Genomic DNA, 16596 nt, shown 5'->3' on the forward strand with positions numbered 1-16596 from the left:
GCTGATTTTCCAGAGGCACTAATAACATGGCATGGCTGGAATCTGTTTGTGTTCCCATAGAGAAAATAGAAATTACTGTTGTGCATTAAATGACTGAATTGCAACGGAAATTATGTAAGAAAAGTCAAAGGCATTTTAAAAGGAAGCAGTGCAATATAATCTTAAATAACACTTAAAAATTGTTGTTTTGTTTGGGGGGGGTTGGTGATTTTGTTGTTGGTTTTTTGTTGTGTTTGTTTTGAAGTACAGTAGCTACATTATTATTCTTTTTTTCCCTTTGAACACTCCAGTATTTGGTTGATCTGTGCAAAATTCTCCATGAATGGTAGCTTTTCCTTCCTTGCATAACACGGAAAAAAACAATCAGAGTCTGAATGAACTTTGTTCTTGTATGGACTGCTGATGTAAATTCCAGATGTTTAGAATCAGCAAAAAGTTTAAGAGTTTCAACCCAGTCTCATGCACTGATCTCTTTTATCGGAATTACTCCTACCAGATAAAAAGTACCTAATTTGCAGTTTATAAAACTGAATGAAAGAAAATTTTGGAGAATGTAGGAAGGGACCATTGCAGAGATCAGTGTTTTATCACCAGAAACTTTTGCTTCAAGCAATGGAAACCACAAGCAGGTGAATGAAGTTGCATTTTTGTTTCATTTAACAGAGGAAAAACTGGAAAGGGATGTGGCATTGCTCTTGGTGTACTTCAAACAAAAACCAGAAATATTTGGAGGCCTTCAGAATAGGTTTGCCATATCTTGACTACAAAGCTTAAAAGCAAAGCACTTTCATAATTTTGAAACAAAAGATCCCATTCTGAGCACCAGCAGTGATTCAAGTGCCTTCACCATGGGCACAAATTAATAATTATTGCCAGAGAATGGTTATTATCCAAATGGAAATGCTAAACAATATTATCCATAGGTTTTCATCTAACATCTCTTAATTATGCTTTATTCACACCTAGTACAGCATTTGTTCTTTTCTGTTGTTCTTTCAACTGCTTTTGTCCTGTTTATTCTAAGTCAGATAACTTGAAGTTCAGTAGGCGTTACAGGTAATAGGGGAAAGTTTTTTGACCAAATTTTCTGTTGTCAAAAGAAAAGGTCTCCTTTCGATAACCAGTTGAAACAGTTATTTTTAAAAAACAGAATAAAGTACTGTGTAAAACAGGCACATAAATATTTTAGTTTTAAAACCTTTTATTTCAGATAAAGCATGCTGCTATATACAGAAGAAATGTGGGTCAAAAGCAAGAGCAATACATAATAGGCAACATATTACTCAAAACTTACAAGATGCTTTTAAAAATGTCAGTGCACTAGTATATATTCTTCTCACTCCTAAATATCTCTAGCAAAATGCTGTTTCATCACAGATCTTGAGCAATGACAGCTAATTCTAGCTTTCATATAGTGATAAATTCAGGTTTCCAACAGAAAACTCAGAGCAATCGTTTCAGCAATTGACTTCTATCAGTTAATATATTGAAGAAATATAACTCCTCATTGCTAAAATCTTATTTCAGATGGCATCACTCAAGTATGCAAATTAAGTATATCGTACATTTAGCAAAGTCTAGGCTAGGCTCAGCCAGTTTTCCTTTTCACCTTTCTATCTTCTACTTAATTATCTTTACAGCAGTAAAACTCAGTAACTAAGCCTCATTCCTTCTCCTCCTAAAGAAATAGTAACTTTCCACTCAATTTTTTCTAAAGTCAAAAGAGTACAATAGTGATGTTTTTGTCTATACTGAAGTTACATTTGATACAGCAAATGACAAAAGCTAATCTACTTTATAATGAAGAACGCTCTCTCATTATTTTTACTTGTGGTGAATGGTTAACAGGCTAACAACAGAAATCTACAGAAGGCAGCACTTAGAGGAAGGCCCTAGCACTAAGTCTTTCCTGTGTGCATGACACTCTTAGGCTCTAGCTCAGGACAGCAGTTAATTTTTGTCTCTGATTCTCTGCCTGATGTATTTGCCTGCTAAATGTGGGATTTTAACTTTTAACATTAAGGAGCTGCGCAGATAGGCCGTGATGCCAGTTGCGCAATTTTGCAAAGCGTGGGCTGTTACGTTCCGTTTCAAACCTTTCCCTGTGGCATGAAGAAAGAGAGATAGAGAGAGAGAAAGAGAGAGAGAAAGACAGGGACAGAGAGACACACACAAAGAAAGAAAGGGGGGAGAAAGAAAGGGGTTAGGGACCATGGCTGCCACTCCCCTGCCTTATAACTAGGGCAACGACAATTTATTTGGATTTTTTTCCTCAGCGCAAAGAAGGCTGGGTGATCCTTTTAGAACCATGTAGGAAATGTTTTGCAGTTGTTTATTTCTGAGAAGTAACTTGATATAACTTCATATTCTTTATTAACTTGTGCCTGGTAGTACAGGGCTGCTTTTGCTAGAAATACAATGTAATCCCATTGTTTTCCTGATAGCAGATTCTCTCAGCTTGCTCTTCCCTCCCCTTCAAAAGAGCAGTCAGTGAAAGTTAACTCCATAAAAGAACAAAATTCATAGAAATATTTCCATTCTGTAATACCTAAGCCAGCCTCTCTCTCTATATATACACACATACATACATATAGACACACACATATATACATACATATATATATATATGTGCATATATATACATACATATATATGTATATCTCAATATCAGCCACAGGTTCCAGCACTACTTTTGTACAGCTTTTCTCTGCAGAAGTATCAAAAAGCAGAATAACATGGGATTTTTCAAAGCATAGTCCAGTGAAGTATTTGCTACCTCCTGAGAACTCTCCTAGCAACATTTTACTTGCTCAAGCAAGTTGTAAGCAATGTTCAGCAGCTCTCAGGATTTCATCTTTTCTAGATGTTCTATAGTTTAAACTCAAGTTTTGTAAATAAAAATGAGGCGGATGTTGGATGAGGGCACAGTCAAGAAGTACATCAAACACAATGGAAAATAAAACATTCTTGTTATTATCAAAACATATTTGATTCACTATAAACAAGCTAATTTCCCCCTGCTGCCCCATTACTTGCACCCAAAACACAAGACAATTGTGTTAATGCACTGGAATTTGAGAATGAAACCAGCCAAACAAACAAACAGACTGGGCTGGTTTTATTCCTCAGGCTGAAGAAAGCCCAAAACATTGAACACATTAAATGCCAGCAAATTCAGTGGTATTTCTAAATTTTCTGTTATTAATAACACAATGTAAGGCTCCTAAAATGTAACACTCCTGAAGACCTGATGCATGACTCCCCAAAAGATCTTTTAATTACTTAAAAGACATCAAGTATTTGTAGCTAAAATGTTGAAACTTCATTTTTTCAAGTTATATGGGAGCACACAAGGTACAAAGGGCCTTACATGAAATGCAAGAATACCCTTACTGCTTTAAAGATACATCCCTCAGTTGAAGGAAAAGGCATTCAGATACACCTGTTTGGTGTGAAATGGATACCATCCTTCTGGAAAATATTCTGTAACAATCATCCCAACAGCAATGGAAAGATTTTGCACCAAGTTATAATCTTATGTTTGCCTTCAAAGTAGCAGGAGCACGAATGATGGAAGTCATGCTACGCTTTCAATAACTGAGGCAAATATTCTGCCACCTGAAAATTCCCCAGCTTTATGCTCAGAGCATGCCATGAAGTTAGAAGCAGCAATCTAGAAGTGACTATTTTTATGTAAAACAGGTCTGCCAAGTATAAGCTATATGCACTCCTCCCCCCACCACGCCAAAGCATTTGGAAGAAACCTGATCGCTATTTCATGCAGTTCTTGCTGACTATGCTGAATAGCTGACAGAGATAGGAGAGGGCAGCAGAGAGATAGCTCACAGTATGCCCTGAGATCAAAAGTCCCCATGCTGTGAAATATTTGGCAGTTTCAGTTTTGGAACATGAGGAACTTTTCCAGAACGCCAGCACAGCATGGGATTAACACAACACTGAATCTGGCAAGACTCAGGTTCCACAGTTCCATAGAAACCTTTAGGGAGCCCAAAATCCTTCCAGGTGATCCCAGACTGTGGGCATGCAGAAAGTTGTGGTTGTACAGGGTGTATGGAGCAGATACTGAAGAGAAGTCTCTACTACAGTATTGTGCTGGAAGAGTGGAGTTAAAGAGCTAAAGTATGGATTCTATCCATCTGACATAGGTCCTTCCATCCTTCACAAAAATCGAAAGTGGCATAAAGAGGGGGTCCAATAGGGCCCAAAGTGTAGTATATGATGGATGCATGTATAACCAGGGCTGTTGTTACTAAATCTGCAGTGGACTATATGCTATGTTTGGCCTATGAGAAGCATCTGAGGGAGCTGAGGTTGTTCAGTCTGGTGAAGAGGAGTATGAAGGGAGAACTCATCATTTTCTACAAGTACCTGAAGGGAGGATGGAGTGAGAAGAGGGCCAGCCTCTCCTCTTTGGTGTCAAGTGACAGGACTAGAGGAAATGGTTTCAAGCTCTGCCAGAGAGGTTCAGACTGGGTAATAGGGAATATTTTTTCACACAGAGGGTTATCAAACATTGGAATGGTCTGCCCAGAGCAGTGGTGGATTCACCATCCCTGGAGGTGTTTAAGTAGCATGAGAACCTGGCGCTTAGGGACATGGTTTAGTGTTGATCACTAAACCATATGCTGGGTCAAGGGTTGGATCAGATGATCTTTGTAGTCTCTTCCAACAAGATGTTTTCTGTGATTCTGTGATAAGTACCAAGCCACCAAGATGGTGCAAGTACTATCAGTTAGTTAGGAAGAGACCCCATTTCATTCCTTGCACCAGAACTTGTGCCAATTGCACTGTACCCATATAACTACCAAATATATATTGCTTTCTGCATCTACTACCAAAGAATGCCTTTAGACCTCTTCAAGTAATATGGCTGTGCCTAAATATACTCATAAACATAACTGTCCTTGTCAAAAATAGGATAGCACAGTGATATGATACATCAAAACTGTAAAAAAAATGTGCAAAGCACAGTGGATATTGTTATGTACTTTAAGTTACACTGACAGGAACGTGCAGGTTACACATTAATGTGTTACTAGATAATTATTTTCTATTTATCTGATACCATGTTAGGCTTCCAGTACCTAGCCATAGACTATAGCTAGAAAGATTGTTTAAAACAACATATTGATCTCAGATGTGTATGGGGGACTTAAGTTCAGCACAACACTTTAAATCCCAGTAATAAAGATTTGGATGTGTACTATTGCCACACAATTTGTACAATTTGTACTATTAACACACAACACAGTAAGAATTAGACTTGCACCTTTGAGGGAAGAAATAAAGCCCTGAGGGATGTAATATCAAGCTTTATCTTCAGGCACCTAGCCACGAACTTTGTAACAGTGGAAGGTTTAAAATATAAACTGAAACTATACTTCTATTTTCGCAAGGAAAATGACAGACCTTTTTCTCATGGATTCAACATCTGTAAATCAAACTGTGATCAAAAGCTCAGAATCTTTATAGAAGCCAAATGGCAGTTAAAAAAACCCCACACCACCACCACCACCAAAAAAACCCAGAAAAGAAAAGGTGGATTGAGTATCAAGCACATCACAAATGCAGCTAGGGGCTTAGAGTAGCTAATGTGATACAGGGATTTGAAGAATCCAGACATAAAATCAGCCTTGCACACAGGATGCTCCCATTCAAATGCAGTTTTTAAGCTCAACATAAGAATCTCTAATTAATCAATTTCCTGGCTATGCAGGACAACATAAAGTGGTAACTCTTTAACTCCTTGTATCTCTGGATATATTCACTTTTTCAGTGTTTTTAGTAGATCACATGAAACAAAGACATTTATGCACTAGCAAAAGCAGTCCTGCGCTTCCAGATTTTACAAATTGGGGTAGTATTTAATCCAAACAAAATGTAAGCAAATTCTCATGGATATGGATGGAAACAACTCCTTTACTGTATTATTTCAGGAGAATCAAATGTCAGTCAAAGGGTCATCCAAATAAATTGCTCTATAAATTTCAGTGCTATCACAATATTATGTATTTTCATTCAGTTACACAGTGAAGTAGTTACACAAGGCTTGCTCTTAGGAACTCATTGCATTCACACGCCCAGTAAAGTGCACACAAGTTGCATGTGGAGAGAGCTTTCAGATTTGAAAACACAATTCAGAATTTTTTTACAGTAGTTTTCTAAAAACATGCTAATTTGTTATCCTCATTCAAATGCCTCTCTGATGGCATTTTGTTTAGTTATTTTTAAGTAAACGTATTAGAATATTCTAAGACAAAAGTATGATAATATATATTCATATTAATGCTGGTTTAAAGTATTATTTAGTTATCAGTAAGGAGAAAGTCGTATTTTTCACAGGGAGTTGCCTACCTTGACCTCCTTAGGGCTTCTTCATCTGGATCTTGCACTGCAGGCAAAAAAACGTTTCAGTTAAAAGAGAAAGAAAGGAATTGGTTTTATAATGAAATCCTAAGTTCTTTATCAAAAGCCTGTCTAAAGGTGCATCTACGCTGACTTTGCAGCAATGGATTTTGTAAGAACAGCACGAAGAAGAGCAGTTCCCTAGAGCTAGAAAGAAGGATGTTAGTAGGAAAGTAGTTATTACAACTATTTCCTCATTAATTTAGCCATGTTTCACCTCTGTAGGCAATACATCTACAGAGAGGGCCTGCTGCATTGGAGGCAGAAGCAGCAGCAGATTCACATGAGGAAGAAATACTAAGTATTTTCCCCCTTGATGTATGAAAGGTCACTCAACTTCCTTCTCTCTAGATCAGAAACAAGCTCTGAAGCTAGTACTAGCTGGTCACAAAAACAGTTCCATAGGCAGTAAGAAACAGAATTCAAGCTCCCAGGACATTTACAGCAGATATAGATCTATATAACAGTGTGTGGTAGAACTATAAATTCAGTACAAATGATGATCCTTCCAGTATCTGAAGGGGGCCTACAAGAAGGCTGGGGAAGGACTTCTCAGGTAGTGATAGGACTAGGGGGAATGGAATGAAGCTGGAAGTGGGGAGATTCAGGCTGGATGTGAGGAGGAGGTTCTTCACCATGAGAGTGGTGAAGCACTGGAATGGGTTGTCCAGGGAGGTGGTTGAGGCCCCGTCCCTGGAGGTGTTTAAGACCAGGCTGGATGAGGCTCTGGGCAGCCTGATCTAGTGTGGGGTGTCCCTGCCCATGGCAGGGGGGTTGGAACTAGATGATCCTTGTGGTCCCTTCCAACCCTGACTGATACTATGATACTTTTTTGACCTCTGGAAGTCACTTGTATAAAAGACTGTTAGAGACATAAGTTGTTTATATACATTTCCCCCCCTCCCCCAAATGAATGGACAGCTTTCTGTGTCTAGGCTGCTGGAAAATGAAAGATTACAAAGCAGAGATTTTACTTGATTTGTAAAAAGAACTATAGAGGCCCAAATGCTCTTTTACTGTACAGTCTGGTTTATGGTGAGACCCCTGACAGAAGGTGAGACTGAACGCTTTGATTTCCTAGTTCCCTCACGTTACCTTCAGGGTTCTCTGATCTTAGCCCTCACTGACAATGACCATAAGCTGGACATGAGTTTTTCTTGAGTATCAGTTGTTAATACCAGGGTAAGAAAATAAAGACATGAATCTAAAATCAGGACGAAGGGACTTTTTGTTATTCAACTTACTGTACTCTGTTCCAGTCATCTGGGCAAGGATACGGAAAGATCTAGACTGCAGATTGGCAGAACGGCGACTCCAGTCTTCAGGCTCATCTTCAGGCTTGTTCTGGGTTTTAAGCACAGCCTGGTACACTGGAGAGGCACTGTCTATGTGAGGATCTTTAATAGGAAGGGTACTGCAATTCAGAGAGTAATACATTGTGAAAAAGCATATGGCACCTTTCATCCCAACCTCTCTCTGGTTTTACAGCTTCTCATCTAGAGTAAAAGCAATTCAAATCGCAGCTTTGAAAAGATGATTATTTTTTTTAAGACCAAACCCACAACAAACCAACTAACGAAACAACCCCCCCCCCCCAAAACAAATAAAAACATAGATCAGTTTAATGTGACTTAAGAATGCTGTGGCTCATTCTGTCTTTTGAATGGCTTCTTATTCAGATCTGCATTTTCAAAACAGTGTGAAAACGCTAGGAAATGTCTGTTCATGGGTCCTCAGACAAGGCAGCCACGGCCTCATGGATAGAATGTGTGGTGATATAGGAGAGTATCCCATTCATTTGTCTGACTTAATGTTGTTACTGTTTTATGTTATATCGTATTGCAGTTTTGGGCCAGTGTATTTGATGGTTGCAATTAGAAACATAAAACTTATTCCATTATAAAAATAACATGTCAGGCTTTTGTAGATTTTTCTAGAGATTATTATTCTTTGACAAACTCTGAATTAAACTTCCAGCCGCCATAATGCCATAATTTTGGATTCACTGTCTACTGAACAGGTGAAGACTAAGAAGTCTGTACTCAGACTTCCACATATATTTTGCATCTGAAACCTTTAACATTGGAATGTATCTTGGAGTCTTATGACATCTTAAATCACCTTGCAAAGTAATATATCCAGGAAGAAACTTCTGATATTGCACACCTAAAGTCAAAGCTAGCACCAGTGAGGTAAACTTTCTTTGATTTATGATGTAAGCTAGAAAGAGACTTAGTAACTCGATAGCTTTCCCTCCCCCTCCCCCCTCCCAAATAACTTCTGCATAGCATACAGTTAAAATTAAACATTAACAGAGCTGCAGATATATATACAGAGGGAATGATTTGTGCTTGGAGTAAATTGGCTCCAAGACTTCTCTAAATACAAGGTGTATTTTTGAAGCAAGTGATTTATTGTAACAGCTTTAACATACTGTTCCATATAGAGCTTTGCAAGCAGCATGCTCAACTTCACAAAAATTGAGCAAAGCCTCTGTTAAAAGTTAAGGGCCGTTTGGTCCATCTAAGTCACTGCTATTAAGTTCTGGGAGCAGTCACCTTTTATACAAGAGTCTTCCTTGGTTCAGGCTGAAAGTTGGTGTTCTCCAGGGTAACACTGTGTAGAGCAGATCTACAGACAAGTTTGGTTTGTAATTTGGAAGCTTGAGAGGAATAATGCCAGGCAGTGCCTTAAATATCAGTATTTTCCTGTTTGCACACTCCTTCAGCACTGTGTAACACATGCTGTTTTAACAGGTTTGCACCTAACAACAGCATGGGATGTGTTCTTCAAGAGTGCAAGGGGCGCGGAAACATGATATGTGCCTATATATGCTATGGACCCAAAAGTCCCCCATCTCCTTAGGATTTTATTTTGTTGGAGGAGTATTTATATTCTGCATAACTCCCAGTATATGCAAACTTCTCACTTTCTTAAGGACCCAGCAGGGCACAAATCCCAGTTATTTTTCTTATGTATGTTTCTGGACCATAGCTTAGAAAAAACGACTGATTCTTCAGTTTACACTCTGCCACAAAACTTGAAAGTTATATTAAAAAGTCTCTCAGCATGGAAAATGCCCTGCAGGAGGAGGCAGCATTTTCCAGCTCTATTTTTAGCTCATGTTTCCTCAATCACTATCTTTACGATATCTCAACACTAGCAGATATGGAAGGCATAATGTGGACTTCGTTACTTTGGAAAGACCGTGCCATCAGTGGCTTCTACTAGGTTTGCTCCTCTGTACCAACAGACAACTTAGCACCAAAGATTCTTCCGATGGAATATGGGAGCGAGAAAGCAGTAGTCTTCCTCCTCTGGTCCTTCATGCATGGAAGAAGGGCATGCTAGGTAGGGATGTAAACACAGTAAAGACTTCTGCCTCCTGCTGACTTCACGCATGAATAATGGTTGTATGGAACAGAGGTACTCTGCAACAGCCGAAGGAAGTCAGCAACCCCCTTTTGTGACTGTTCTGCTGACCTTCTCCCTCTTGGCTACACTGAAAAGTTCTACACTCTAAAAGGTCCAGTTAAAAATTCCCTAAAAGGTGACCCAGTTTCAAGTTCCCAGTGGCATTTCAGGCCTATGTCTTAGTACTGACTAAGCACACAGTACCTTGCCCTTATTACTGTCATTGGTAACTGGCCTGGTTTTGGCCAACAGTTAACTTCATATTCCCACTTTTTAATCCTGCTGAAACTTAAAAATCTGCAAATGTCACAGCCATAGACTGGTGTGGATAATACACCATGGGATAGACAACACTGACGATTTCAACCATGGACTTCTGTGGCAGCAGCAGTGTGCAAGTAATAGACAGTTCTCATTTCTTTGTTTTAATCTTGTATCTGCAGTGCTTTGTTCATATATTAGTCCCAATACACAAAGAAGCAGTTGAAAAGTGTATGTATAGACATGCCATTAGCTCAAAGGTAGTTAAAAAATGCTAGAGGCTGCACCAGAAATTTCACTATAGTAATGTGTGGCATTACTGTGATATATTAATATCCTTATGGTAGATGATTAAGGCAGGAAATAGAGCTTGGTGAATTAACCTTCCCTAGCAGAGTAAAACATGCTCAAATAAATTGAATGAAATTAATGCAATACATTGGAGTATTGCCAGCTCTGTCTTTAATACAGCAGGCCTTTTTCCTTTAAAAAAAAAATCATAATTATATTGTAGATGAGTAACAAGGACATGTGAGCCACTCAGCATGGAAGTGTAAAATAGAGCACATCGCTGATTATGAGCCTTTCATAAACCTAAATGTGACAGCTGATTCTTACAGACAGCCTAAAGATGCACATAACCATGTTAATATCTCTGTTATAACTCTCCTTAATTCGATTTTTTTTCCATCTGGGTGTGTATGGGCAGAAATATCATGCATCTTCAAGCATATTACTTTAAATCAATGCTACTGAAAAAGAATTTCCAAATGGGTTAGAGCTTTTGGTGTTCTTTATATAGCCTAAGGCATTTTAGCAGAATGCAATAAAAAAATCGTCCCACTTTTTCACATTGTCACACATCACACGTTAACATTAAACCAAGCTTTAAAACAGTCAAACCACTTTGAATACGGAGCAGTGTGATTTTTTTTCTTGGAGGTCCTTACAAATCATGGTTTCCTGTGTGAATCACTCCCTGAAGTCACTGTTCAAATTTAAGTACATAAGTAAAATCTTAGGAACACTGCAGTGTTCTACCCCTGATGTACACCAGACATACAATAAAACATAGTGACTTCAGATATTAGACTATTAAACAATGAAAAAAACAGCTCTAGGAGATAAAATTAGGAAATAATGGTAAAGTTGTTGGGTTTATGCCTTCCAATACCTGAAGGGATCCTAAAGGAAGGATGGATAGGGACTTTTCATAAAGATGTCTATCAATAGGACAAGGTGGAATAATTTTAAGCTGAGGGAGAATAGGTTTAGACTGGATCTTAGAAAGGAGTTCTTCACTAGCAGGGTGGTGGGACTCTGGAGTAGGCTGCCCAGGGAGGCTGTGGATACCTCCTCCCTGAGGGTGTTCAAGGCCAGGTTGGATGAGGCCTTGAGAAGCCGAATCTAATTGAGAGGCATCCCTGGCAAGGAGGGGAGGCTGGAATAGATGATCATTAAGGTAATTTCCAAACTAAGCCTTTCTATGACTTGTGAATTTGTCTCAGCTGCATAATGGAATTTAGAAAAGGTCTGACAGCAATGTACTTAGAATGTACTGACCACATGGTTTTACTGCAACCAGCTCTTGGTTCGTGGTATAGCAAAACCAAAACAAAGCAACAGAGTGAGAAAAGATAGAAAATACAAGCATTCCGGTTTTTCTACCTTTAAGATCCAGCATGAGGTCTGAATAATGACAGTATAAATAATGTATATGCTCTCCTTGGTGTTTTCCATGGTGATGCAATACATGTCGGCTGACCTTGATCTCACTGACTTAAGTTAAAACATCATTGATTTCAAATGGTCAATCCAGAAAATGAACTCTTATCTTAAGCCTGGCTAGTCTTCATTACTGATAGAACTGGTATGCAATGTTTCCAGCTATTGTCTGCCAAAAAGATCTGAAGCCCTTTAGATCTGCAGTCTGAGTATGCTTTCCATCTTATATACACCTTATCAGGATGTATCTGTAACATAAAGTGAAAAGCCCAGAGATGAATGATTAAGTGCTGAGGCCAAATTATAAGCAGAGAATTGAGGTAAAATGAATCAGTACACAATTTGGTCTGCTTTTATATTTCCAACTTCTCATACAAATATTTCTGCTTTAAGGACAATCTTATCTCAGAATTAATCAACTACCTACACAACCTAAAAAACGTCCTCAGTTTCCACTGCAGATTGTGATTACCACAGAGGTCAAAGCAACACATTAAGGAAGTGAGTTACAGATTTAGTTGAATCAATATCAGTCAGGGGGTAGAGTATTGTTTTATCAGCACAAACCTTGCCTTTATATCTAGATTGAAAATGTTGTGTTAATTGTAGAAAACACTCAACTGAGAAAATTTTTTAGTTAGTAAGTGTTATGAGTTGTTGGTTTTTTGGTTTTCTTTTTAAGTTACAACACAGGCTGTAGCTCACAGCACAGCAGATTTGCCGAGAACCCTGCATCAGTTTCTTCTGGAGCCAGGTAACTGGCTTAGTACATTCCAAAATGAAGGAAAAGCTTAAACAGTAGTTTATAAAGTAGATCTTGCAGAAGAAAATTTTTTTTTGCAACATTATAGGAGAGAATATAGTCATGGAGTTATCCACAAAGAATAATGTTCCACTAGAACGGTTTGACATAAAAGTATTAATGGTAAAGGACTGATGTCCCTCATTACAAGAAAGACATTGAGGTGCTGGAGTGGGTCCAGAGAAAGGCAATGAAGATGGTGAGGAGTCTAAAACACAAGTCTTATGAGGAGCAGCTTAGGGAGCTGGGGTTGTTTAGTCTGAAGAAGAGAAGACTGACGGAAGACTTCATTGATCTCTACAACTACCTCAAAGGAGGTTGTAGTGAGGTGGGCATCAGTCTCTACTTACAAGTAATTAGTGATAGGATGAAGGGAAATGACCTCAAGGTATGCTAGGAGAGCTTTAGGTTGGACATTAGGGAAAATTTCTTCACTGAAAGGGTGGTCAGGCACTGGAACAGACTGCCCAGGGAGGTGGTGGAATCACAGTCCCTGGAGGTGTTCCCATAAAATGTGCGTATGTTGGATTTGATGATTTTAAATGTCTTTTATAACCTTAATGATTCTATGAGTCTCTAATAATCTCATTTCAAAAGCACCCACGTGGTAGTGGATTCCATGTTCAAAATGAGAACCAAAAAAAAAGCAACCAACAACAGAGCTTTTGCTAGTAGTAGTGTTTAACACAGCTCCTGCAGCTGCTGGTGGAGTGACTCAACAGTTAACAAAAATCTATTTGTTATCTGTGTATCCTTCCACTTGGATTTTTTCAAGATAGATGTACGTACTAATATCACTCATTACCACCTTATGATTTGTGATTCAAGCCTCCTTAATTATTCAGATTCTTTACTTCACAATTCTATGTTCTAAAACAAATCCTTAAGCCTCCTGGACAGTGTGCTGATCTCCCAGTCCTAGTTGCACTCTTTGGAATTCTCTCAGCCTATCTGGGATTTTCTGTAGAGGGTCTTTCACTTTCCTCTCCCAAAAACACTATGTTCTGATCTCTTCCACAGATGGGACAAACCGGTATTTTCCAGTCCAGCAGAGCCAGCGCTATGATTGCAAACTGCATTTGAGAGATGCTTTTCATGTGCTGTTTATAAAATGAAAAGGTTCCATATGCTCAGCCGTGAAACTTTTTAATTATCTGATCATTTAAATAGGTAACATTTGAAAACATTGCTCTTTGCATTATATAATCCCTATTTAGTAGAACATGCCAGCATATGTGAAAATGTCTCACATAATCCCTGCCAATGAAAGATGTGGAACATTATTAGGAACACACACAGGATGAACTTCTTTCATTGTATTTTGCTACATGGAAATGTGAGTCTAGTCTTGCCTGTGGAGATTCACTGAGTCGTGGTCAAAAAAAGCTAAAGGCATTGTTTGGGATTCACCATTAGGAGAGTTGTGACCAACAAGAGAATAATACTGGTGCACAAGATCAGTGGAAAGAAATAGTTGGAAAAAATAAACAACCCCATGGCATGGGGGGGGGCCTTGACCTAGATGATCCTTGAGGTCCTTTCCAACCCTAACAGTTCTATGATTCTGTGAGAGAAATGGCCAGTAAAAGGCTGCACAAGCCAATGAACAAAACAACTATGTTCTGAATAAGCCTGCAGTTAGCATATTGAGAAGCAATTATGTTAAAGTGTATTACTATTTCTATGCTTTGGTGTCACATGAAAAGAAGGTAAGTTCTCTTTGGGGTAGAACGATACCCAAGAAGGGAAAAAACTGGCTACATTTATTGCACAGTTAAGTTATAACAGTTGTGGGTAAGATTACCAGAAACATGCATTGGAAAAGCAGAATTATTAAAGCTCAATGGATTTTGCCCTTGTTCAAAGGATATGTTAAGACACATATGTAGATTATAGATAGGGATAATACAGCACAATAAAACAATTGCCTGTACTATACAAATATTTTGCATACTTCAAAGCATCAATAAAAGTTTTCCCTCCCCTTCCCCATTCTCAGTTACACAGATAATACAGTGGTTACTACAAAGCAGAGTCATCATAAATCAAAAGCCACCCAATGACATACACAAAGGTCTAGATAAATTTTAGTGGGGTTTACCAGTTCTAGGAAGAATACCAAAAGAGAAGTAAGAGAAATGTTACATTTTCTAACTGTCCAACCTTTTAATCTCAAAATGATTTTGTCACTATGTAGGACTGATTTACTTTTCACATTTAAGATACTGGGAAAAGAAAAAAAATGCCAGAAGAGCTGCCACGTCGTGCCCATGGGGGCTGTTAGATGTATCATGCAGCAAAAGAGCATTCCACACAAGCAAACAACCTTACCTAGCAAATTCTCCACCCTGGGCTTGTGCCTGGCCTGCAATTGCATCCATGATAGCATCCTGGGAATACATGCTGATCGGGGTGTTATACTGGGCGTGAATTATAGTAGCCTTGCCGCCTAGGCCTTTCACCTCAATGGGTTTATGTGTAGACAGGGCAGAGTCCTTCAGGACATTGGGGTTGAAACGCTCCGTGAATTCCTTGCTGGGTTATGCAAGAGTGAGGTTCACCAGGGAAAGGGAGAAGAAAGGAGAAAGGCGTGACAGTTAAGTGAGAGAAAAAAGCACCAACAGAGGAGTGTACACATCTGCTCGTGGCATCTCACCACAAAACCCACAGAAGTCAGAGGACAAGAGACATCAGTAACAAGCTGGCTGCACTAATGGATTATGGTTTTGTGCTGCCTCACAGATATGTAAAGAAAAAAAAAAAGGCTGAAATAGTTGTTGTTGCATAAAAACATCATGAGAAATCCCTAAATTCTTTATGTCATACTTACACATATTAAACTTCTACTCTAACACTGTAAGTGCATACAAACATATACACACATGTGTGTATATGCATGCCCGTGGATGTACATACATACTGCAGAGAGGTGCACAGATGTCAGATCCTCTATTATTTAGAAGGTTCCAACACTTTCTGTCTGGATTATTAATCATAGTGAAATCTAGTACTTGTATCTTTTAATCTTCAAGGCTTTCCTCACAAAGACTAAATTAATATTCAAAAAATCTGTGTACAGCCAGCTCTAAGTGTTGCTACAGCGTAACAAATACACAGTGTTGGATCAAAATAACCTGTACTGCAATAAACAAGACCTCTGCACTTGGCAGAGGAGCTGCCCTTTTCTCCAGGGGCTCCACTTATAAGGATTTTTATTTGAGAAATGGAGCCATGACCAAGTTAACTGAAGCTCCCACTGCAACAGAACAAGTCAGTTTAACATCATCAGACTTCACCTAAGCAGCACACGGTTTCCATGTAGCACCTTCTTGTACATTGCTATAGTCCTGGAGGTAGGACTGAGTATCGCATGGAGTTGGTGGCTAAACTAAACCTCAGCTGTCAGTCACTGAAGTAGGTGCCTTCTTTAACCTATGGGAGATCAGATGGATCTCTAGTTTGCTTCCCCTGTCCTGCCAGCAGCAGAAGCATACCAGCACTATAGATTCTGCACACTCACCAAACTGAACAAAACTGAGAATTCTGTCCTTTGGGAAAGAACTGATATTTCACAAATGCTTCATTTTGAACTAGCCCAAGAGCTAGAAATTAAGGTATCTCCTCCCCAAAGGAGATTCTGAAAAATGTAATCCTATTTGATTGGAACAATTTTCCTTATCAGTTCAAACCCATTCATTACACCATGTTTATCAGCTAATAATAATCTTTTGCTGCGTTATTACATGAGACTGCACAACATCTTCTCTGGTTGGTAAGGGGCTGAGTGTGCCTGTCTGCCCTAGGTTGGCCACAGAGATTGTTTGAATATTAAACTGGAACCCTCAATCTGGCATGGTGGAAAAAGGAAAAATCAAATAAAGCTGGCAGTCATGTGACTTAATCTTCCAGAGATTATCAAAGCTGATGTGCCACCTCTGAATGCAGTCAAGGGATTCCACTATGTTTTC

General features: G+C 38.9%; 1 protein-coding gene across 7 annotated transcripts in view; it reads right to left on the minus strand.

The window, feature by feature from the left end:
- Positions 1 to 16596, minus strand: part of LDB3 (LIM domain binding 3) — a 123771-nt gene that overhangs the window by 43376 nt on the left and 63799 nt on the right. For 6 of the 7 annotated variants that reach the window (XM_068140017.1, XM_068140020.1, XM_068140019.1 and 3 more), the window contains exons 6-8: positions 14960 to 15163; positions 7671 to 7840; positions 6376 to 6412 (exon numbers count right to left, since the gene is read on the minus strand). In XM_068140017.1, the coding sequence (XP_067996118.1) occupies positions 6376 to 6412; positions 7671 to 7840; positions 14960 to 15163 (411 nt within the window). Of the gene's footprint in view, positions 1 to 1184; positions 2103 to 6375; positions 6413 to 7670; positions 7841 to 14959; positions 15164 to 16596 lie in introns of those variants that run through there. The other variant, XM_068140021.1, reaches the window with a different exon arrangement.

This window comes from Melanerpes formicivorus, unplaced genomic scaffold, assembly GCF_026170545.1.
Source record: "Melanerpes formicivorus ecotype bairdi unplaced genomic scaffold, bMelFor1.0.p_v2 SCAF_6, whole genome shotgun sequence".
Lineage (NCBI taxonomy): Eukaryota > Metazoa > Chordata > Aves > Piciformes > Picidae > Melanerpes > Melanerpes formicivorus.